Here is a 23,186-nt window from a genome sequence, read left to right on the forward strand (position 1 = left end):
CCTTGCTCAGTGGGTTAACGATCCGGCGTTGCCGTGAGCTGTGGTGTAGGTGGCAGACACGGCTCGGATCCCGCGTTGCTGTGGCTCTGGCGTAGGCCGGTGGCTACAGCTCCGATTGGACCCCTAGCCTGGGAACCTCCATATGCCGAGGGTGCGGCCCAAGAAATAGCAAAAAAAAAAAAAAAAATACGCGTGATAAACGTCAGCTTGTGTGACTCCCCAGTTCCTCACCTCCGTTACGAATGGCACTGCAGACACGTGTGCACCAGTGTCACGGAGCCCGACCGTGACCCAGGCGCCGGGGATCCGGGTGGGTAGGACACGCCTCTGTCCTGGAGGGAGGACACAACAAGCCGCCTGTGGACGAGGACAGAACCGAGGGCAGAGTCGGAGGGGCTGCAGGGCCCAGGAGTGGAAGGAGGGCTCCCGGGAGAGGCGGTGTCTGCCCCCAGCTTGGAGAGAGGAGCGGACCGTGCAGGGCAGAGGCACCGACAGCGGCCGTGCCCCGAGGACAGTGGGGCACACGGAGCAGCCAGAGGCTCGGGGTTCCGCCTGGCCCACCAGTCAGGCCTGCCCCTGCCAGGCACCTCGGTGACTCTGGGGCCTTAGCAGAGGGCTAGTGAGGACAGACCTCAGTGTTGGACCTCATCTTTCAGGGGCTGGCAGGTTAAAGATAACCTTTAGGGAGCTCCCTGGTGGCCAGCAGGTTAAAGATCCGGCATTCTCACTGCTTCAGCTCAAGTCACTGCTGTGGCTCAGGTTCGCTCCCTAGCCCAGGAACTTCCACGTGCCACAGATGCAACAGAAAGATAACCTTTAGCACATCCTAAATTCTTAGCGCTTCCTCCCCTCCTGCGAAGGGGAAGTGAAGTATGCCTGGGTCTTCCGCAGCCAGGCCTCGAGGGCTCTGTGCCCATGGCCAGCCTTGTCCCCTCTGTGTGAGCAGAACCTGGCTGCCGGAGCCCTAGCCATGCAGCCAGTCCCCCCCCTGCGCAGTTAGCCCCTCTCTGGTCCTCGCAGCCACCAGAGGCGGCGTGAGGGGGCGGAGGGTCCATCAGGTGGACCCCACCTGGCTCCTCCCAGGGCTGCGGAAGGCCCCTGGTATACACGGAGTGGAAGCCCCTCGCGAAGGGCAGTGAGCGTTGGCACAGCCCGGAGCTCCGGCCACACCCGCTGTGCCAGGGAGAAGCTGGCCAGGCAGGGCCTTCAGCACACTCAGTAATGGCAGGGCTGGGTCCCCACAAGAAAGCCTGCCTGCAGACGTGTCCCCTGCCTTCCGGGGCTAGCCCAGCTCCTCGCCACCACCTCCAGTCTTCATTATTAGTCATAGTTGTTGTTCCGCTGATTATAAAATAAGAGACGTTTGTTAGAGGATTTGGAAAACAGGTTTTCTAGCTGACCTGGCCCGAAGGTCCCCTGCCCGGCTAAGCCGGCTGACTGTAGAGTCTCTGTCTTCTGTTTCAGGAAGAGCCGAGCCCCTCCCCATCTCCGGGGGCCCGAGCAGCCAGCCAGCCCCCCAACTCCTCAGGTAAGCGGCGCCACCCTGCCTGCAGCAGGCACAGGGCTTAAAGCAGGAGGGGCTCTTACAGGAAGGCCGCTGATCCCGCTGCCTCAGTTTATGGAGGAGCAGAGAGGACCAGAGAGGCAGTGCTGAGGACGGGGCGGGGAGGGGGGGCTCCTGCCATCTTCCTGGGAAGCCCCTGCCCCCTCAAGTTGGGTGGGCGTCCGCCTCGGCCTCTGCACCGAGCCAGAGCTGGAGCAGGGATGCCCTGCCCGGGAGATGGGAAATGTCGCATCCCTGCCCCCAGCAGAAGGCCAGCTGGGGTTGATATTAGGGTGACCACCAGTGAGTCGCACTCTTGGGATTCAGCCGCACAGCCACACAGCCTGCTTGCAGACCCCTGGTCTGAGCTCTGGGAGGTGGGCTGTGATCAGTAGAGTGCCTGAGGCGCTGTCGGGGGAGGATGCCACTGAGGTTGGTCTCTCAGTCATTCAGCAAACATTTGTTCAGTGTCTGCTCTGAGCCAGGCCTGGGCTCCTGAGCCCATGGTGGGTGGGGGGCAGACAGGAAAAGGCTGCCGCACCCCAGCCAGTGGAGGGGAGGCCCTTGCCAGGCACTGGCTGTCTCCCTGGGGCACAGCTCCACCCCTGCTCGGGCCGTGCGGCCTGATGCTCTGTTGGCACGTCTGCCTCCCTTGCAAGGCCGTGGTTCTCGGCCTCTCCCTGTCAGGCGGCTCCACCACAATTCTTGGTGAATGACCGCAGGGACGCCCCCCACATCCCAGTGGACGGGTTACCTTCCCAGAGTGGGAGGACGAGGTTCCGTGCGGCTGAGTGGTTTGCCCAAGGCCGCATGCCAGGAGCTCAGATGTGGTCCCAGCTCTCGGACCTGCCCTGCAGCCTGCGTCTGAGACCTGCCCCGGACCCGTGGTCGGCCTGCAGAGTCTCAGGCTCAGCTCAGGGTGGCTGGTCCCCGCTGCCCGGGACTTTCCTTTCTGCCTCTGCCCATCCTGCAGAGCCAGTGAATTCAGCTCAGTTCAGCACGTCTCTTGACGTAAGATGAAGTGTGTTAATTTCACTTGAAAAGGGGAGACAGAGCAGCTTCCAAGGCTAGGACGGAAAAGAGCCAGCTGCAGTGCGGGGGGCACAAAGGAGTCGGGACGGGGGTGCCTGTGGGGTCTTGGGGGCTTGGCCCCCGAAAGCAGAAGTGGACCTGACTGCCCTGAGCGCGTCACGGCGAGGGGCTTCCTGTGCCCTGCCCCGCCACCTCTGGAGTTGCAGGTCACCAAAGTCATAGTCAAGAGGTCCCCTGACCAGTTGGCTCCCATTCCAAGGGACGACCCACCCGTGGTGAGAGGACTTGCAACCAGGGCACAAGTCTAGGTCAAGCAGGTCAAGGGAACGGGAGCTCGCGTCTTGAGTAGGGCAGCCTCGGGGTGACAGCAGGGCCATGCACACCCCGTGAAGGCCGCCAGCCAGGGGACTGGGGCGAGGGGCCAGGCTCTGCGCGCCCCCCCCAGCTCTGAGGCTTCGCCCGTGCCCCGACCCGACAGAGGCTGGCCGGAAGCCCTGGGAGCGGAGCAGCTCGGCCGAGAAGCCCGTGTCCTCCTTGCTGTCCAGGTGAGCTGCCCCGGGGAGGCCGCGCCACGCGTCGCTGGGCCCGGGCGGGCGACGGCGCCGACTCACGTGTCTGTTCCATTCCGTTGCGTAGAACCCCGTCCGTGGCAAAGAGCCCCGAAGCTAAGAGCCCCCTTCAGTTGCAGCCTCACTCTAGGTACCGAACCGCCCGTCTCCGGGGCCTCCTTTGTCCCCCGCCCATGACTAACACCCGCGGGCCCGCCCACGTCCTGGCGTCTAACAGTTTGCTCTGGGAAGGGGCGGTCTGTGCCTCCTTCAGACCCGGGAGAGGGGCCGGAGCCGGAGCCCCGGGGGGGGCGGCGGAGCGGGGCTCGATCCCAGCCCGGGCCTGGCGGGTCGTGCCTCCAGGTAAGGGGGTCCTAAGGATGCTGTACGGACAACAGCTGGACGCAGGATGCCCCGGCCCGCTGGGGCCGCTTCCTGCAGTCCGGGTTCGGGGCCGGCCCGGTGCCCACCTCCTCTGCTCCCTCTGCATCTTCCCCAGAGACGCGCTGACCGTATTTCCCAAACCAAAAGCTGGCGGCTGACAGGCTGGGATGCGGGAAACGGAGGTCCCTCACGAAAGAGAGTCACGTAGCAACCACGGGCCACGTGTGGCTTAAGCCGCAGGCCTGAGAACCCGGCCTGGGAAGCGTCTCCGGCGCCTGTCACAGGTGCAAGGGAAGAGCAGGCGGCGCTGGGGCCTCGTCCTGCGCAGTGAAACCGGCCGACCAAGGGGCCTCCGCCGGCCCAGCAGGAAGGGCGATGCCCGATGTGGGGGAACAGGGAGGTGGGGTGTCCACAGTCAGCCAGGGTGTGCGGAGGGCCGTGTCGGCTGGCTTCGGAGCCAGGCCTGCAGGTCCCTGCCTGCCAGGAGCTCACTTCCCCGCTGACAGGGCCCGTAAATAAACAGAACTGTGAGCTCTGAGAGGTGCCCCGGGGGGAGGCGTAGAGGGTGGCATGGTGGGTGGTGCCGAGGACAGAGGTGCTTTAGTGAGGGCTGGCACAGGCCCCTTAGAGGTGCCGTTTGACTTGACCTCAGTGGGGGCACTGCCCTGCGTAGACAGGAGTGGGTGGTACTAAAGCCCTGAGCCTGTCACCGGCCTGGCAAGTTAAAAAATGGGAAGCAGGCCCGCATGGCAAGCAGGTATAGGACATGGGTGTCGGGGGCCAGGGCAGGGCCTGCTCAGAGCGGGGGAAGGGGTCACATGGCTAGAAGTTTGGGGGTTTTGGTTTTTAGGTTTTTTTTGGTTTTTAGGGCTGTTCATGGCATACGGAGGTTCCCAGGCTAGGGGTCAAATTGGAGCTGTAGCCACTGGCCTACACCACAGCTACAGCAACACAGGATCCGAGCCACATCTATGACCCACACAAACCACGGCTCACGGCAACGCTGGGTCCTTAACCCACTGAGCGAGGCTGGGGACCAAACCCACATCCTCAGGAATCCTTGTCAGGTTCGTTAACTGCTGAGCCACAAAGGGAACTCCAGAAGTTTGGGTTTTATTCTGTGCGCAGGCCCCGTCGGGACCTGAAATGACTTACAGACACCTCGGGACCATGCTGGCCCCTCTCTGGAGTTCATCCAGGAGGAGGCAGGGCGCTCCGTCTTTCCCATGTTTCATCCGGGGCTGTGCACAGGACCACTAAGTTTGTGTGGCATCCAATGGGCTTTTTTCCAGATTGAGATAATTGACATCCCCCGTCGTGTAAGTTCAAGGTGTACAAACTGGTGATTGGATGTACGTACACGTTTTAAGATGACGCCCCCAGTGTGCACCTCATGTGTGTGTGTGTGTGTGGCGAGAGCTCACACGATGTACTGTCTTAGCTGCTGTGAAGGATACCACACGGAACTGTCAACTGCAGTCAATGCGTTAGGTCCCCAGAAGGTCACCTTATCCCTGGAAGAGTGTGCCCTTTGACCTCCACCAATTTCCCCCACCCCCAGCCCCTGGCGGCCACCTGTCTACTCTTTGTTTCTGTGAGCTTGGCTTTTTAGATTTTACGCGTGTGTGAGATCACACAGCATCTGTCTTCCCCTGTCCGGCTTACTTCACTTAGCGTAATGTCCACGTAGTCACACACGGCAGGGCTTCCTTCTCTCGCGGCGGAAGACTCCGTTGTGTGAAGGAGTGCGACATGTACGTACGTAGGTACCAATGTGACATCTTCCTCATCCACTCCCCTGTCCGGGGACACTTAGGTGGCCTCCGTGCCGTGGCTGCGGTGAACGGGGCGGCAGACATCTCGGGACAGTGACTTCGTCTTCCCCGGATGTGCACCCAGGGGTGGGATTGCTGGCTCAGGAGCCCTTCTGTCTTCGGCTCTTAGAGGCCCCTCTGCTCGGGTCTCCAGAGCAGCTGCACCAGCCCCTTCGTCTCACGCTTGTTCTTCTTGGCTGTGGGCGGCGCCCGTCCTTGCCTCCTCCAGATTGCCCTGATCTGCACCGTGGCCCTGTGGGTGCTCGCTGGTTCTGTCAGGCTGGTGTGTCCACCAGCTGTCACGGCCCCAGTCCCTGTCGCCGGCTCTGGCCCCCTCACTTCTAGGAACCTGCCTTTCCCTCCGCGTGGGGGAGAGACGGGGAGCAGAAGGCGTGCGCTCAGCACCGCAGCCCTGCTCGGAAAGGCCAGGTGGTTGGATGTGCATCTGACAAGACTTTCCGAGGAGGATCCGTGGGCCAGAGACATTACAGTTCAATCCAGCCAACGTTAGTTCAGAGACAGTGCAGCCACAAAACCGAAACCTTTGCCTCCAAAGAGCAAAACCTTGGAGTTCCCTAGTGGTGTAACAGGTTAAGGATCTGGCGTTGTCGCTGGATCAGGTCGCTGCCCTGGCACGGGTTCGATCCCTGGCCTGGGAACTTTTGCATGCCATGGGCATGGCCAAAAAGCCAGCCAAACCACATCCTCAGATGTCTCCTGAAGTAGTTGTACACCAGAGCCAGATACTGACCTCAGGGACACTGGCTTGTGTCAGAGTGGGGGTCTTTAGGACGAATGTCTCTGTACAGTTTTAGCAATTTTGTGTTTAATGCCGCTGTTGTTGGTTTTCCCCAAGTCTCCGTCTAGCCAGGAACATAGACCTCAAACCGAGGACCAGCTGATCAGCATCCTCTTTTTGGGGGGCAGGGGTGGGGAGCAGCCTGTGACACCTAGCACTCTCTGCTTGCACTGCGAGCCGTCAAGTCCGAAGCCCCCAAGGCCTGACTCTTGGGTTGGGCAGTACGGTCAGTCTCCGTGAGACCCTGTTGAGGTGGAGACAGGCGTGAGAGGCCTTTCCAGGTAGCTGAAGAGCGGCCAGAGGTGAAAGGAAGCCTTTGAAGGGCGGTGGGAAGAGGTGGCGGGTACCCGCAAGGCCCCGCCGCCCGCCTTACCGCACCCTGCCATCCCCCGCCCCCCAGGATGAAGCCGGCGGGAAGTGTAAACGACGTGGCCCTGGATGCCTTAGATTTGGACCGGATGAAACAGGTGAGGGTGCCCTTTCTGCGAGGCTGGGAAGGAGCCAGAGGCCAGAGACGTGCCTGAGTCTGCGGGCCGGGCAGGTCCCATGGGGCCCACACGTCCAGGAGCCAGCAGGTGTGGGGGAGGGGGACGGCACCAGCTTTGGCCCCCAACCCTGTCGTCGCCAGAACAAAGATTCTGGGGTGTAGGCGGCAGCAGGACCGGCCAGGGTGGCCTGTCTCCTGCTTGAGGAGGGAACAGAACGCTCGTGGGGGTGAGGGCAAGGGTAGGGCCGTGGCTGGGAGCCAGGGTCAAGGGCACTTTGCACCTCTGCTGCCTGTCCCTTCCCTCTGAGGCTCTGCTCCCCACAGGAGATCCTGGAGGAGGTGGTCCGAGAGCTCCACAAAGTGAAGGAGGAGATCATTGACGGTGAGCGGAGCCCCAGGCCAGGGCCACAGCAGGGAGCCCTGAGAAGGGCAGGGCCGCCCGTGCCCTGGGCCGCCAAGCAGAGGGCCAGGTGGCCCAGCCAGAGGGGCCGTCCCGGGCCAGGAGGCCTGTGGGTTTGTCCCTGGGGCGATTCATCCTCCCAGTTCTGTGGTCCTGCAAACCCAGGCTCAGATGGCCCCGTTTGTCCAGTGTTAGCGCCCCCTGGTGGTGGGATGCCTCAGCCGGCGCTCTCGCACGCCCCCCCCCCCCCCCCCCCCCCCCCCCGGCTTCTGGGGGCCGCTGGCCTGTCGGGGGAGAAGCACTCCCAAGCCTAGAGCCGCAGCTTGAATTCTCTCTCTTCAGTATCTGTGGACTTAGATTTTATTTTGTTTTCTGCCACTTAACAGTCACTGGGTTTGGGGTTCCAAGGGCAACTGCTGCCTTCCCAGAGGTTTAGGGGCCCAAGAAGCCGACAGAACGACCAGGCCTGCCCTGGTCCGCCGCCTGCTGGGCCCTGGCCTGGGGAGCAGGTGTGTGGCTCCAGAGGGCAGGGCCTCGTCACAGTGAGTCACCTCCCTCCTTCCGGTTCCCACCAGAGCCTTTGGTCAGCTGGCTCAGATCTGGAGCCAGAGCACAGGAGAGCTTCGGGCAGGGCCAGCTCCACCCACGGCCGAGCAGAGGGTGAAGCCTGAGCCCCTCTCCCCTCACCCATCACACCTGGTGGCCGGGCTGGGCCCAGGGCATCAGGGGTGACCTGGCAAGAGGATTCCATGAACTAAAAGGTTGGGTGGTGGCCCCAAGGGCTGCCAGGCCCTGGAGAGAGAGGAGGTGGCTGCTGCCTGCCTGGGCAGACCCCGACCCCTGCCACACCCTGTCCTTGTCCCAGCAGAAAGCACTCCTCCCCCCACAGGCCTGGGATGGGCAGATAAGGACTTGATGAATGAAGAGAAAGAGACAGAGTTGGAGCCAGAAGGGAACTGTTAGCTCAGCTTTATTGCTGGGCGCTCCGTCTCAGGAGGGCTGCCTGCGTGCAGAGGGCACGGGCTGGCATGGAGCCCGGGGGTGTGGTGGGCCTTGGTCTGTCCGTCGGTCACGGTGGGCACGGCCTCCTGGGAAGCGCGGGAAACCTCCCCTCGTTACTTGGGAAGGGCCCAGCTCTCCGCGCTCTCCTGGCTCTGGCTCAGGCCCAGTGGGGTCTGTCTGGGCCAAGGTTCACATTTGGGGGTGACCCCTAAGGGGTGGGGATAGGAGGAAGCTGGGGAGAAGAGCCCGAGGAGCCCCTGCCCCTCATTAGTGCCAAGGCCGTGCGCAGGTGCGCGTCCTCTAGCGGGAGGGGGCAGTGCCTCCCTTGACGGAGAAATGGTAGGAGAGGCCCACAGCGGGCTCTGCCATCACCCCGGCGGCCGGCCGGAGCCTCGGGACCTCCGGGAACCTGGGTGGGGCTCCGAGGAGAAGCGTGGAGCAGAGGCCAGGAAGGACCTGCCTGGAGCCGGGGGACAGCCCTGAGCCTCCCTCTCCTGCCCCCTCCCTCAGCCATCAGGCAGGAGCTGAGCGGGATCAGCACCTCCTAGGGCCCGAGGCCCCACCGCCGCCCGAGACGCCGGCCCCCCGGACGCAGAGACAGCGAGGAGCCGGCGCCCCAGGCCTCCGGCCCGCACACACGCACCGAAGCTGGATGTGCCGCGTTTAAGAGTCTTAACCTGTGGTAAAATATTAAAATGAGGAAAAAAGTTCAAATCTTGGATTTTTTTAGATTTAACCTGACACAGAACACCAGGTCTCCTCGCCTTTTTTGTATTTTATATTTGCCTATTTAAGTGTACATTTCTTTTGGGTTAGAGAAGACCCCGCGTCCCGCGCTTCAGTAGATGGTCCGAGTGCTCCCGCAGGTGCCGCGGGCCGCGCCTCCCAGCGTCGTGGTGGTCGGGCTGTCCGGGCACCGCGCGTCCGTGTCCACGTGCTAATAAAGGCTTACTGTCCACACCCGAGGGGCTCGCTCGCTCTCTCCCGCCGGCCTCTTCGGGGGGCGGGGGAGGCCCACAGCGGGGGTGCCAGGCGCCGGGGTTGGGGGGGGAGCCTTGGAGCGTGGCTGGGCTGATTCACACCCAGGAAGGATGGGAGGGCAACTCCCCCGGGGAGATGGGCCCTGAGTGGCACCCGTGCCCATGTCAGAGGGGCCAGGAGAAGGTACTGCTCAGCCCCCCAACCGCATGGCAGGGCGCCCTGGGCCCTGGACTCAGCAGGGCCGCAGGGCGACGGAAAGCAGGCTGTGCTTCAGCGCTGCCCTGGTGGCACAGCTCAGACCACATGCCTTCCCCATCTGAGCCAGAGAGGAGCCCCAGCCCGTGCAGAAGCTTGGGACTCCTGTGACTGTCCCGCAGCCACCACCCAGCAGCGTGCCAGGCCCTGGCCCAGCCATCCTCCAGGGGCCGCGGAAGGAGGGATGAGGCAGGGCCCCCAGCCTGGCTCGTGACAGTGGGACTGTTTTCTGGCCAGGCTCTGGCCCAAGTCCAACAACCCCAAAGCCACGAATAGAACCCCACAGAGCCCACAGCTCCGAGAGCTGCTCGCCCACCTCCCGTGGCCCAGGGCTCCCCCCTCCGGCCCTCCGCCTGGGGAGCACAGGGGCCCAGCTGGGCTCCCCGGACCCAGGTCAGCCTGTGTACACAAGGCGGGGCCGCCCGCCCAGGCTCAAAGTACGCCCGCACCTCCCACCCACAACAAGCCCCAGGGCCTCGTCCCTGGGCCGTCTCAGTGGTCAGATCGGTGGGGACAGAGGTGCCTAGCACCACCTGCGGCCACTCCCAGCCCTGGGCAGGGCATCCAGGGCTTTGCTGTGTCCTCCCTCCAGCCCTCCCTCTTCTGGGGCAGCTGAGGCAGTGGTACCTCCCCCCCCCCCCCGGGGAGGGGTCCTGAGGGGAGGCCCCCGCCCACACCCCTTCCTCAGACAGGGGGGCCTTGCCCAGGCAGCCCGCCTGCTGCTGCTGCCTGCCTCAGGGCGACCCCACCCCAACACAGCCCCCTAGGGCCAAGGGGCTGGCGCAAAGCCTGCCTCCCTAGAGTCAGCTGTGCCATCTGCCCCCACCACAGGACAAGCCACCAAGGATGCCAGCCTGCTGCCGTCAGAGAGCTGTCGTTCACCTGGGCAGTCGCTGGTCTGTCCAGCTACCTGTCTACTCACCATGGCCTGTGGTACCTGCTCTCTTCAAGCCCCACCTCTGAGCAGTGGGGCGAGGGCTCCGGGTTGGGCTGGGTGAGTGGGGGAGGGGAGCTGTGGCAGGTGCAGGAAGAGGGTGGAGGGAACAGGGCAAGAGGCAGGAAGGCTAGTAATGAGGGGCCGGGACCCCCAGGGCAGGCGAGGCCTCCTGCCCACACCCCGCAGCAGGCGTTCACAATGGCAGCACCCTGGAGAAAGCCGCCCGAGCACTGCTGTGTGCAGCAGCAGCAGCGGCCCCAGGAGTGGGGACTGATCCCCCAGCGGGAGGCCCAGGCCCTGCGTGCCTGGACCCAAGAACACTCCTTGGAAGCACATCTGTGAGCCTGAAAACAAAGGCTGGGTTTAATTTAGGGCACGGGAACACCAGAGAAATCAGCTCCCTGGAGACCCTGGGACAGAGCGCCAGGGTGGGGCCAGGCCTCGCCCCTGAGGCCTGGAAAGGGCGGCCCGAGCTGAGGTCATTCGTCCATGTGCAGACCAAGCTTCTCCAAGCTGTGGTCTGTGCCCACCGTCGCCAGGCGTGGTCTCGGGGCTCCGGAGGCCAAGAGGACAGGCCAGGGTGCGGGAACCAAATGCAGCCAAACCAGTTCTGGGCACTAGACCGCGAGGGGACAGGGAGAGCCAGCTCTGCGGCAGGTGGGTGTGGCCGGGCGAGGCCGGGCAGCAGCCTGACAGCAGAGGCCCAGCTCCCACCTCTGCTCGGAAGGGTCCGTCCACTCTGGGCGCCGGGCTCACAGGCCGTCCTCTGCCACCTTGCACACCCGCTTCACCCTGGCGTAGGGCCCCAGGGAGTCCTCAAACACAAAGTCCCAGAGCACCTTCACCCACGAGAGGTGCTGGGGCAGGTGGTCGTAGTACTCGGGCGCGATCTTCCGTACCTGCGGGGAGGACGAGCAGGTCAGAGGCACATGCCCTGTCCTTTGCCGGGGGACCCATGTCCAGCTCAGCCAGGCAGGAGGCCACCCGCGCGTCCCAAAGCCAGAAGGGCCCCTGGCAGGGTCACCAAGAGGCGCTGAACCCTCTGCCCCAACTGGGGATGAGGAGTTAAAAATGCACCCTCTCCCCTGCCCCCTGCCCCCAGCCCCCAGTCTCTGATACAGGAGCCCCAGAGTGGGCCGGGATTCCCGCCCCTCAAGTGCCCACGGAGGGCCGAGGCACAGCCTGGCTTGAGTCTTAGACGCCGTCAGATTCATGCATCCTAGCTCCGGGTCCAATGCCCGCTGGGACCTGCCAAGCCTTCTGGCCTCGGTTGCCATCGCTCGCCACCCAACCTCGGTGCTTGTCGTTTCTAGCCCCCTCCCCAGCCTGCACCTCAGGAAGTGCTCCCTGCATCCACAGCAGCATGTCCCCACCACCGCCGCCTCTGCCCTCCGCTCCTTCCGTAGAGAACGACCAGGGGCTCAGCCTCCTTTATAGCTGAAGACGGGGCAGGGGCTGGGGGCGGGGGCTGGCCCGCACAGCAGGAGCAAGGAGCCTGGGACTTTGGGAGAAGTCAAGGCTCACAGCTAACAGCATGTGCTCCTGTGAGTGTCCTGGGTCCGGATTCTGAATCTGCTACTTTCCGAGGCAGGGACACCCCACCGCACCCCTTCTAAGCCTCTGCCTCCTCGCGTGAAATGGAATGATGGATAAAGAGGGCGCCTGCCCCAGGGACCTGGGGGGGGGCCTCAAGTGAGAGGTTGCCCCGCCCAGGCAGGGCCTCAGCACAGCCAGGATGGACACCCAGACTGTCGGACTCCAGAGTCACGTGGGCCACAGCATGAAAACCTGCACACCAATCAGTGCACACTCAGGCACAGGTGAGCGGGTGCCCCTGGGGACAAGCACGCCTAATCGCTGCAAGAACACGGCTGGTCACCTCCACTCAAACCAACCAGAGCCAGACAGGACTCCGCCTCCTCCTCCTCCTCCTCCCCTTCTCCTTTAGAGTCTCCAGAGTTTCCGCTGTGGCTCACCAGGATCAGCAGTGTCTCTGGAGCGCTGGGACACGGGTTCAATCCCCAGCCTGGCAGAGTAGATTAAGGATCTGGCATTGCCGCCACTGTATCTGGGATCTGACCCCTGGCCCAGAAACTCCATATGCCTCAGGGCAACCAAAGAAAAGAAAGAATTTCTCCAACCCCAGGTTTCCCAAGACAGGGGCCAGCCAGAGGCTTCTGCTCTGAGGCAGCTCAGGCCTACCCCTGGGGGTCACTAAGGGCAAGGCCCACCCTGTTCTCTCTGTCCCATGAGGGGGCCCCTGGAGGGTCACAGGGCAGTGACAAGAAATGAGGAGGCTCGGGGTGAGGAAGGGAAGGTGCTTCAAGTACAGCATCGCTGCTGCCCCTTTTACAGAGGAGGAAGTTGAGGCACAGAGAAGGCAAGCGGCTTGCTCAAGGGCACACAGCCAGTCAGTAAATATCATTGCTGGGCTCCAACCGAGAAGCCAGAGCTGTAAGATGCTTCTCAGAGCGCCTGCCCACCCCCGCCCCCCCACCACATTCACCTCCCTCCCCCCCAGCCGCTCACCCCCATGCCAGGTGGCCTTTGCCTTCTGCCCCAAGGGAGAAGGTGGCCGTCCCACGAGCCACACAAGGAAAAGAGGCCGGAGGGCGGCCCAGCGCTCTCCGCCCGCCCCCTCCCCTGCGCCTCCCCCGAAGGCCCACGCAGCGCTGCGGCAGTGGCCACGTACCAGGGGCAGGTTGCAGCCGGGGATGCTGGGGAAGTCGTGGTGCTCCACGTGGTAGCCCACGTTGAAGGTGATCCAGTTGAGGGGCCCGTAGTAGGAGTAGGTCTCGTGGCCCTTGAGGAACATGTAGTGCTCGGCCACAAAGTGGCCCGAGATGGGGTGCAGGCCCAGGCCCAGCAGGGAGCTGGCCAGCAGGTAGACCACGGGCTTGAGCCCCCAGAGGGCGAAGATGGTGGCATCGGCCGCCAGCTGCACCAGGGCGTTGAACACCTCCATGCGGGTCACGGCCTTGGGGTGCACGACGAGCGGCCGCAGCGAGTAGAAGAAAGGCTGCAGCGCCAGCCAGAGCAGCTTGCGGGCCGGCGTGCAGAAGAGCCAGCCCTCGAGGCGCGTGGGCACGTCCACGTCCAGCCCGTCGCCGCCCAGGTAGCGGTGGTGGTCCACGTGGTACTTCTTGAAGGAGGCGGCGTAGGGCACGCCCATGGGCAGGTTGGCGAAGACGGCGAACCAGCGGTTGTGGGCGGCGCGGCCGGTGCCGAAGGCGGCGTTGTGCGAGATGTCGTGGATGGCCAGCGTCAGCGAGTGGTTCACGCAGCCCCCGAAGGCGTAGGCCCAGAAGAGCAGCCAGCGCCACGCCAGGCCCCGCACCAGCCAGCAGGCCAGCAGCTGCGCCAGCACCAGCCCCGTCACCGCCCACTTGAGACGGGGGTCCGGCCGCATCAGGGCCTTGATGGCCGGGTACTTGGCTGCAGGGGGGACCAGAGAGAAGAAGGTGAGGTGGGCCCTGGCTGCGTGGCGCCCGGACGCCTGCGTGCCCTCCCCGCCCCTCCTTCCTCTCCTCCCAGTTTCCTGCCTTCTTCCCTCCCTCTCGCCGCCGTCCATCCAGCCCCCTGGTAGTGACACCCAGGAATCACCCTGAGACCTGGCGCTGCGCTTCGGGGCCCAGGAACAGCCTGGCAGGTGCCTGTGCGGAAGCAGGCAGACCCACCTCCCCGCTGCCTGGGGACGCTGGGGAGAGGTCCCAGAGCCAGGGTCTTTGCCATCACCCTAAATAAAGAGCTGGCTTCGGAGTTCCCGTCGTGGCTCCGTGGAAACAAATCTGACTCGTATCCGTGAGGACGTAGGTTCGATCTCTGGCCCCACTCAGTGGGTTAAGGATGCAGTGTTGCTGTGAGCTGTGGTGCAGGTCACAGGCGCGGCTCAGATCTAGTGTTGCTGGGGCTGTGGTGTAGGCCAGCAGCTGCAGCTCCAGTTCAACCCCCAGCCTGGGAACCTCCATATGCCGCAGGTGTGGCCCTAAAAAGACAAAAAAAAAAAAAAGCTGGTGCCAGCTCGGGCCACAGAGACATAATGCCCTAACCCCAGTGGCTGCCGGGAGATGCAGGGTAAACACAGACGGCGATCAGGCCGGGGGCGGGGAGGCTCTGGCTCTGTCTGGAGCGTTTGGGATCTTAGGATCTGAAGGAAATACGATAAAAGGTTGAATGCCTTTCTTTGGGACTTGGTGTTTGTTATAGTAGCTTTTGTTTTACAGAAAAGGAAAAAACAGTGGGAGTTGCCCAAGCAGGAGAGGCCCTTCCCAGCAAGGAGTGGCCTGACCCTGCAGAACAAGGGGAGAGCTGGGTGGGGTGGGTGCCCTCAGGGTGAGACAGCAATGCCTTCCAGAAACCTTTGCTGTGGGTGTGGGCAGGGCCAGGTATAAAGCAGGTGAGGCTGGTGCTGCGTCCCAGTCAGGGAGGGGCAGGGAGGGGGGACACCACAGGCTCAAGGGGTCGCCCTCCCACCTAAGGTCTTCTCTGTCCCTTGGTTCCCAGGGCAGGGGAGTCAGGCAGAGCCGGCCCTGACACTAGTGGGGGATGGAGGTGGGGAGGGCGGGGCTTGTCTCAGGGCAGCCTCAGGCCGGCCTGGGAAGAAGGTCAAGGCTGGGCCCTGACTGTGATGGGCTGGGCCAAGGTCTGACCCTGGTCTGCCCTGTCCTCCAAGTGACATAGAACGTCGTCGCTTCCCTTTTGGGGGCAGGATAGAAAGCATGTGACAGCCCCTCCCGCTTCCCAGTGCAAAGAACTTGCTGTCAGAGCCACCCTGCAATGGAACAGGCTGCTTCAGAGGTGTGGTGAGTTGCCTGTCCCTGGGGGTGTGCAAAGAGAAACACGAGGGCAAAGGAATTCTGCCCCAGGCAGAGGGGAGATTTGGGCTCAAAATCCTCTTGCCAGAGCCCCAGTGGTGCCAACAAGCCCAAGTCGCTGTGTGGCCGTGGTGCATGTCCCACCCTCTCTGGGCCTACGTGCCCCAGAGCGAGACAGCGTGGGCATGATGGTCCTCACAGGGTGACTGTCCCCACAGAACAGTCCTGGCCCCTGAGGGGGGACAGGCCACCTCTGCTGAAGATGCTGGGGGAGCCAGGGTTCCCGGGTCCTAGAACCGCAGGCCACCTCTGCCCAGAAGCCCAGAGTCCCCCAGGTAGCATTTATGCCCCGACCATCTACGCCCCCCGCCCTCCCACCCAGCCTTCGCCTCATTTGACAGCTATGATGGTTTGGGCTCCAACCAAGTGAGCAGTGGCCCCGCACAGCCCTCCGGACAACCTGCCAGCACCGGGGGGCGGCCTGAACCCCACACCCCTGCACCCTGCTCCCATTCCAGCCGCCCTCCCCAACCGCAGGGGCCACTTCAGGCCTCCGAGCTCAGCAGAACTGCCAGGCCCTTGGATCCCAGGAGCTCTGTCCCTGAAACCGCCAAGGACACAAGCCAATCAAGCCTACGAGGAAGTGCTCACAGCAGGAGCGTCGAAGCAGAACCTGGGGGGCGGGGGGGACAGGAAGCTCAGGGCTGGTAATCAACCTGGGGCCCACGCTGCCCCGACGGACGGAGTGGGCAGGGAGGGAACAGCGTTCAGAGCAGGTTCAGAAGTCCAGCTCTGGACAAGGGCTTGATAACCACAATATATAAAGACGGCCTACAACCCAACAACAAAGAGAACAACCCAAGAGAAAAATCAGCAGAGGACTTGAATGGACGTTTCTCCAAAGACGTGCGCCTGTCCAGGAAGCTCCTGAAAAGGTGCTCAGCTCCATCCGTCACCAAGGATGCAGTCGGCGACGCGGTGCGACGCCCCCTCACGCCACTAGGGCGGCGCTCCTCGGAGCAGAAAATAACAAGGGCCACCGAGGCTGCGGGAAACCAGAACCCGTCCTCATCTGTTGCCTGTCGGAAGGCAGAACGGTGCAGTGGCTCAGGAAGACAGTTGGGCCGTTCCTCAAAAACGTTAACCACGAAACCACCGTGTGACCCAGCCATTCCACTTCTATTCACACACCCCGAAGAACTCAATCAGGGAGCAAACAGATACCTGCACAGCCAAGGTCACAGAACTATTCACAGCAGCCAGAGGGGGACACAACCCAGGCATCCATCACCTGACAGCTGGATAAACAAAATGTGCCCTCTCCATGCAAGGGAGCGCCACTCAGTCCTGGGGAGGAACGAGACCTGCAGTTATAAACAAGCAGCTCGTGCGGATGCGACGTACAGAACGGCGACTACGGTTCCTAAGTTGTTAGCAATACTTCCTATGTTGCATATTTCAAGGGAGTTCCCGTCATGGTGCAGCAGAAACGAATCCGACTAGGAACCATGAGGTTGTGGGTTCGATCCCTGGCCTCGCTCAGTGGGCTAAGGATCTGGCGTTGCCATGAGCTGTGGTGTAGGTCGCAGACACAGCTGGGATCCTGCGTCGCTGTGCCTATGCTGTAGGCCAGGGGCTGAAGCTCCAATTCGACCCCTAGCCTGGGAACCTCCATGTGCCACAGGTGTGGCCTTAAAATAGCAAAAAAAAAAAAAAAACCTTACCCAATGACTCACCGAGAAAAACAATTGTCCCTATGTGTGGTGAAGATGTCAACTAGATTTATTGCGATCATTTTGCAGTGTACAAATATCAGATCATTACATTGTATACCTGAAGGTAATAAATGCTATAGCTCAATTATACCTCAGTTTTAAAAGTCCTTAGAATGATTGGCCAGTGGGGTCTGCTATAGAGCACAGAGAACTCTATCCAGTATTCTGGGGTAATCTATGTGGGAAAAGAATCGGAAATGCAGGTGTCCCCATTGTGGCTCAGCAGGTTAAGAACCTGACTAGTATCCATGAGGACGTGGGTTCGATCCCTGGCCTCGCGCAGTGTGGGTTAAGGATCTGGCATTGCCGTGAGCTGTGGTGTAGGTCACAGATGTGCCTTGGATCTGGCGTGGCTGTGGTTGCGGTGTAGGCCAGCGGCTGCAGCTCTGATTTGACCCCTAGCCTGGGAACTTCCATGTGTCTCAGGTGCAGCCCTAAAAACAGGGAAAAAAAAAAAAGAAGAAGAATCTGAAATGGGAGAAGAATCTAAAAGAGAAAGGATGCACGTGCGTGTGTCACGGAGTCATTTGGTTTACAGCAGAAATGATCCCAACGCTGCAATTCAGCTCGACTTTAACAAAACTTAAAAAAGTGAATAAAAACCCCGAGATTGAAGTCCCACTCCTCTGTATCACAATGCCAGCTTAATCCCGCCCCTTGGAATTGACCCCCAAATCAACCACAGCACCCACCCCCCCAAAAAAAAGGGAAAGGAGAGAAGTGCTGACGTAACACTGATGGACCATGAAGACCTGATCCCACGTGAAAGCCGCCAGTCACAAGAGGCCACACCTTGTATGATTCCACGGATGTGAAATACCCAGAAGAGCCAAGTTCACAGAGCCAGAAAGCAGAGGTCACCAGGGGCTGGGGGCGGGGAGGGCGGAGGGGGTGGGGACTGGCTGGGAATGGGCGTTTGGGGTCCTGAAAACGTTTTGGGAACAGCAGTGACAGGTGCACAACACTGGCATCATTAATACCCCGAATCTCCCATTTTAAATATGGCTAAAATGCCAAACTCTATGTTATATATATTTTACCACAATTTTTGTTTGTTTTTTGGGGTCTTTTTTTTTTTTTTGCTTTTGCTTTTTGGGGCCATACCTGCTGCATATGCACATTCCCAGGCTAGAGGTCGAATCAGAGCTGTAGCCACCAGCCTACACCACAGCCACAGCAACACCAGATCCGAGCCCCGTCTGCGACCTACACCACAGCTCACGGCAACGCCGGGTCCTTAAGGATCCTTAACCCACTGAGCGAGGCCAGGGATTGAACCCACAACCTCATGGTTCCTAGTCGGATTCATTAACAGCTGAGCCACAATGGGAACTCCTTTTCCCTTTTTTTTGGCCACCCCTACGGCATATGGAAGTTGCCAGGCCAGGGATCAGATCCGAGCCAGAGCATCAACCTACGAAACAGCTGCAACAACGCTGATCCTTAACCCACTGTGCAGGGCTGGGAATCAAACTGGCGCCTCCACAGAGGCAAGCCGGATCGTTAACCCACTGCACCACAGCGGGAACTCCCACAATTTTTTTTTTTTTGAAGTAAAAAAAAACAAAACACTCAACTCTTGGCAGGTTACCTCCTCCCCAAGGCTCATTTCTGAACCATAAACAGATCACCGGGCAGATGAATAGATAAGCACGGAAAACCTCAGGCTGACCCGAGGCTGGGAGGAAGCACCTCGTGATGACGAGGCCACAAAAGTGCGCGGCAGAGGCAAGTCTGAGAGGCAGGCACCCGGGATCGGCTCCCGGCCCGCCCACGCTGCCTGACAGAGGCTGCGTGACATGTGCCTGTGTCGTGGGAGGTGACTGGGCCCCAGACAAGTGACAGAGACCCCGGCACCTTAACCAGTACACAAGGTGGAGGGAGGCAGGTGGACGAGCAGTCCCCAGATGTCCTGGTCCCGCCACCTGTGAGCTGGTCAGGGTCACCACACATGGTGGCCCCAGGTCAGGCTGCGCGGGGCACCCAGGGCACTGGTCTGCTGACCTCACAACAGCAAGGAGAGTCTGGAGCATCCCAGGGGCCCCGTGTCACCCCGGGCTCTGGACGGGGGAAAGCAGGTTAGAGAGGAAGTCCAGGGCGATGTACTGGGTGTCCACCTGCCTCACTGGTTGTGAAGATGGAGGGGACAGGGCACGAGCCAAGGGGCGAGGGTGGCCCCAGAAGCTGGAAAGGCCGGGAAACAGGTCCCCCCCGGAGCCTCCAGAAGGAGCTCCAGCCCCATGAGCCCTGGGTCAGACCTCTGACATCCAGGTAGTAAGTGTGTCATTTTACTTTTTATATTCTTTTTAGGGCTGCACCTGCAGCATATGGAGGTTCCCAGGCTAGGGGTTGAATCGGAGCTACAGCTGCCGGCCTACACCACAGCCACGGAAACACTAGATCTGAGCCACGCCTGTGACCTACACCACAGCTCACAGCAACACTGCATCCTTAACCCACTGAGCAAGGCCAGGAATTGAACCTGCGTCTTCATGGATACTAGTCGGGTTTGTTATCGCTGAGCCACAATAGCAACTCCGTGAGTGTGTTGGTTTAAACCCCCAGGCTCGCATACTTGCCACCGCAGCCCTAGGAAGCTCACCCGGCACCGGGCCCGGGGAGGCGGAGACACCGGAGCTCCGGCAGCCCTTCCAGCCACACTGACCCAATCCGCCCGCCACCCCAGGGGCCCAGGGCCTGAGGAGCCCAGGGGGAGGCCCGCAGCCACGGTGAGGTGGAGCAGGGCAGGAAGAAACGTCTTCACAACCTCAGCCATCAGACCGCTCTCACCCGCCAGGGAAATCGCACGCCGAGTCCCAAAGCTTTGTGCACCTGCAGGTCAGGTTGGGCCCACAGGCCGCAGGGCTCTACCAGGCTCCTAGGGCAGGCCTCCTCTGCTTCCCCTGGGAAGGAAGCCGAGCCCGGGGCAAGAGGGCAAGACAGGCCACACCTGCACCAGGTGAGCATAAACTGGCAAGCTCTGGGGCAGGGGGGACCAGGACCCTGGCTCGGGGACCCAGGCCAGGCAATAGGCAAGGGCAGTGACAGCCCAGCAGCTGTGATTTTGAGAGTGGGGCCTCGGACGAGTGCCCCGTCTATCAAACAGGAAGGGTAAGTTGTGGGGGGCCCCTGCCCTGCCCGGCCTGGTGCCCCCTCCTACTTTCTTGACAGGTTCCCAAGGACCCAGCTGCCCCAAGCTTAGGCGCAGCCCCACTAGGCCCCGGGGTGCCTGACCGAGCAGGCCAGGGCCAGTCCTGGCCACACCACCGCCCCAGCCTGGGTCTCCACACCTGGGAAACGAGGATGATGGCCCAACCCCCCATCTGTGGGGAGGCCGAGATGACGGGAGCGGCTATCATTATTGTCATTAAATAACAGTTTTCGGATCCGAGAGTCAAAATGTCCCATTTCTGACCTGAGGCCGTGGCTGGTCTTGGAGGCTGATGGGGACCCGGGCTTGCTCTGACCTATGAGAACTGTCCCAATGCTCCCAGGCCAGGACGGTCACTGGGCCCGGCCACCCTGCTGGGAGCCGCAGAAAACGGGCCCCTGTACCAGCTCGCATGCCAGGCAGTTAAGGAGCCGAGTGCACAAGCTCTGCCTGGAGGCCCTTCCCAGACCTCCGCACAGGGCAGAGGAGCCCCAACTAGCCCGCAGGTCCAACAGCCAGGAGCCAGGGCAGAGCGGGACCAAAGGCACCGTCCACTGGGACCCAGGCTGAACATGCCCAAGGGGCACGACTCTGTGGAGGCTTGGAGACAGCAGCCGGGCGGGGGCGCGCACAGGCTGGGAGACCTGCTCAACACTGGCCTTCAGCAGAGACCCCTGGAAAGCCCGGTCCGAGTGGGGCCACCCTGGACGCGCCTGAACAGCACCGGGGAGCAGGCCGAGGCTGACGCTGAGGCTGCTGGATAAAAACACAGTCTTGGCTCAAGAGAAACAGCAAACATCTAATGTGAAGGCCCGAGCTTCTCGTCCCTGGGGAGGTGGGACTGGGGCCTCCCCCAGGAGCACGGGGACCTCCAGCCATGCAGGCCTACAGAGCCCTGGGCGCAGGCAGGTTTGGGAAAACTGGAGCCTCGGGCTTGGGGGTGTCCAGCTTCTGGGGGCCAAGGAAGGTCACGGAAGGGAACACTGGATGAGCACCTGCGGGACCCGGCAAGGCCGAGGGGCCTCAGCAGGAGCCAGAGCGGCAGGAGGTGAGAAGCGGAGGGGCGCGTGCGGCTGGGGAGGGAGGAGCGGCTGCGGCCTGAGAGGTGGGGGGCGGGAGTTACAGGGAAGGCAAGGGGGGCGCTGGCCTGACGAAGGGGGGCCTCTTCCAGGGGCTCGGGGATGAGGTCAGGGACAGGCGAGCCTCTGGGAATGCTCGAGAAAGACAAGGGCCCCATGATGTGGCCCGGGCCTGACCGGGCTCTGTGCCCCTGTGGGATCTCAGGTGACACTGGCCAGCTCAGGCCTCCAGCACAGACAACAGGAGAGGCTGGGTTAGGACATGCCTCAAGGGCTGTCTGCTCCAGTGGGACAGCCGCCTCTGACCAAAGAGACTCATGCAAATGACTGTCCAGCAGGGGCCTGGGTGGAGCCCCGGGCAGCTGGCCATGAACAACAGCCGTTGCTAGAAGTCACACTGTCCAGGTAGGACACAGAAAGCAGGGGCTGAGGACCAGCGAGGCCAGGGCTGACCCGGCAGGGCAAGGCCCACAGAGCCCAGACTTGACCTTAGCACACGTGGGACTTCTGGCCTGTAGGGCGCGAGCTGGGCACAGGTGGCTGCGGGCCTCCGTGGGCCAGGCCTGGCATCTGACACACACCTAACAGTTAGCCTTGTCCACCTTGCCCAGGAGGGGCCCACCCCCCATCTCAGAGATGGGCAAACAGAGGTCACACCACATGGTGGTTTGCCTCCAGGGTCCACAGAGGTGCCTCGGCTGCTTCCCGGAGGTGGGCTGCGTCATCGGGGCCAAGCGCCCCGAGAAAATCCTGCGTCCCAGTTCCGGAGGAGAGCCGCCGCCTCAGCCCGGCTCTGTCCCAGGGCTGTGTGCCCTGCGGCAAGCCCCTGTCCCTCTCTGGGCCAGCTTCCTCGCTCTCCATCCCTAAGCTGCTGCTCTGCCAGCCCTGGGCCATGAAGGGGTACCTTCCCCGGGGCACGTGGGGAAGCGGGAGGAGGCGGCAGGCCCTGAGGCCTCAGGAGCTTGGCTGCAGAAGGTACAAGAGTCCCATGCGTTCCATGTATTTACCTCCGGGGGGGGCTTGCTCATAAAGACGGCGGGGGCAGGGGAGGGGGGCGCTGCTGGGAGACCGGGCGGCAGCCCGACCCAATGCCCCCCATCGATCGCACAGAACGGTCTCCCCGCGGATACCTGGTTATTCCCAGAACCTGTCCTGACAAATTCTGGCCACCAGGCCCTCGCCCTCCAAGGGCAGCAAAGAAGGCACAGAGCCCTGGCACCGGGTGCCCCCTCAGCCTCACCAACAGGCCAGCAGCGAGGTCCCTCTCCCTGGCTTCCAGCAGCAAGGAGCCCGTGGAGCTTCTCCCCGCTTCCCCTCTGGATGCTGCGTGTGCCCGGGCCTGGCCCTAGGACTGGATATGCCAACTAGCACCCCAGGGAGGCTCCAGGGGAAGTCCCCGTCACAGCCCTTCCCCACCCAAGTGCTCTCTCATCTCGAACATTCCACGGCATCCATCAGCTCCCTGCTGCTCACCTGTTTCCAGCTCCCGCCTGACCCTGTTCCCACCACAGCGTGCAGCGCCTTCCTCAGCACACCCCCCCCCCCCCCAGCTGGGTAACTCTACCTCTGCTGCTCTAACAAAGGCGCCCAAAGCCTTCTTAATCCCCTCCTTCCTAGCCGGCTTCCCTGCAGCCTGGCCCTGCCACTGCTAAGCCGCCCTCCGCCAGCCCCCTTCGCCCACCTCCTAACCCCAGCTGGTCAGTGTGGGAGGCGCTCTGGGGAGCCGGTTGGACCTGGGAGATGGGGGATATGGCCCCAAGTGCCTTCAGAGCCACCGCACTCTGCCCCTCACCCGCCTCCCGCTCAACCTGCTCTGTTCATTGACAAATATTTGCTGAAGGTCTGGGACGAGCCAGGCCCCAGATCACAGAGGCGGGAGGGGACCCAGGCTGAGCCGGGGTGGGCGGCCCAGTGTGTCCCAACCAGGACGTGCCAAGAGAGGCCACACACGCAGTCCTGGGACACTCAGCCGAAACCTAAAGGATGAGGATGCAGACAGAAGGACGCGGGCGGGGCTGCAGAGGGCCTGCAGGTGTTCAGAGGGATCTTCAGGGTGAGGGGACAATGACGCTAAAACTGGATCGTTGCCTTTACTAAAAACCACTGCACGGTGCCTTTACAGTGAGCGAATTTTATGGCGTGTAAACCACACCTCATAAAAGCGGGTACAAATTAAAGAATGTGG

General features: G+C 62.1%; 2 protein-coding genes across 13 annotated transcripts in view; one reads left to right on the plus strand and one right to left on the minus strand.

The window, feature by feature from the left end:
* Window positions 1-8,969, plus strand: part of EVL (Enah/Vasp-like) — a 145,684-nt gene extending 136,715 nt beyond the window's left edge. For 3 of the 6 annotated variants that reach the window (XM_084966558.1, XM_021098188.2, XM_021098189.2), the window contains exons 9-13: window positions 1,465-1,528; window positions 3,054-3,120; window positions 6,521-6,587; window positions 6,932-6,989; window positions 8,520-8,969. In XM_084966558.1, the coding sequence (XP_084822684.1) occupies window positions 1,465-1,528; window positions 3,054-3,120; window positions 6,521-6,587; window positions 6,932-6,989; window positions 8,520-8,557 (294 nt within the window). In that variant the 3' untranslated portion in view covers window positions 8,558-8,969. 6 annotated transcript variants of the gene reach the window in all.
* DEGS2 (delta 4-desaturase, sphingolipid 2) overlaps window positions 8,767-23,186 on the minus strand; it is a 74,934-nt gene continuing 60,514 nt past the window's right edge. For 3 of the 7 annotated variants that reach the window (XM_021099703.2, XM_021099705.2, XM_021099701.2), the window contains 2 exons: window positions 12,875-13,617; window positions 10,520-11,081 (listed from right to left, as the gene is read on the minus strand). In XM_021099703.2, coding sequence (XP_020955362.1) covers window positions 10,935-11,081; window positions 12,875-13,591 — 864 coding nt within the window. In that variant the 5' untranslated portion in view covers window positions 13,592-13,617 and the 3' untranslated portion in view covers window positions 10,520-10,934. Of the gene's footprint in view, window positions 11,088-11,516; window positions 11,577-12,024; window positions 12,040-12,804; window positions 12,821-12,874; window positions 14,168-16,220; window positions 16,344-19,271; window positions 22,446-23,186 lie in introns of those variants that run through there. The other 4 variants (XM_084970190.1, XM_084970188.1, XM_084970189.1 and 1 more) reach the window with 4 other exon arrangements.

Source organism: Sus scrofa, chromosome 7 (assembly GCF_054392235.1).
Source record: "Sus scrofa isolate SSC_HxYL_T2T_F1_AM1 chromosome 7, Sscrofa_HxYL_maternal_Yorkshire_Landrace_v2.0, whole genome shotgun sequence".
NCBI classification, from domain to species: domain Eukaryota; kingdom Metazoa; phylum Chordata; class Mammalia; order Artiodactyla; family Suidae; genus Sus; species Sus scrofa.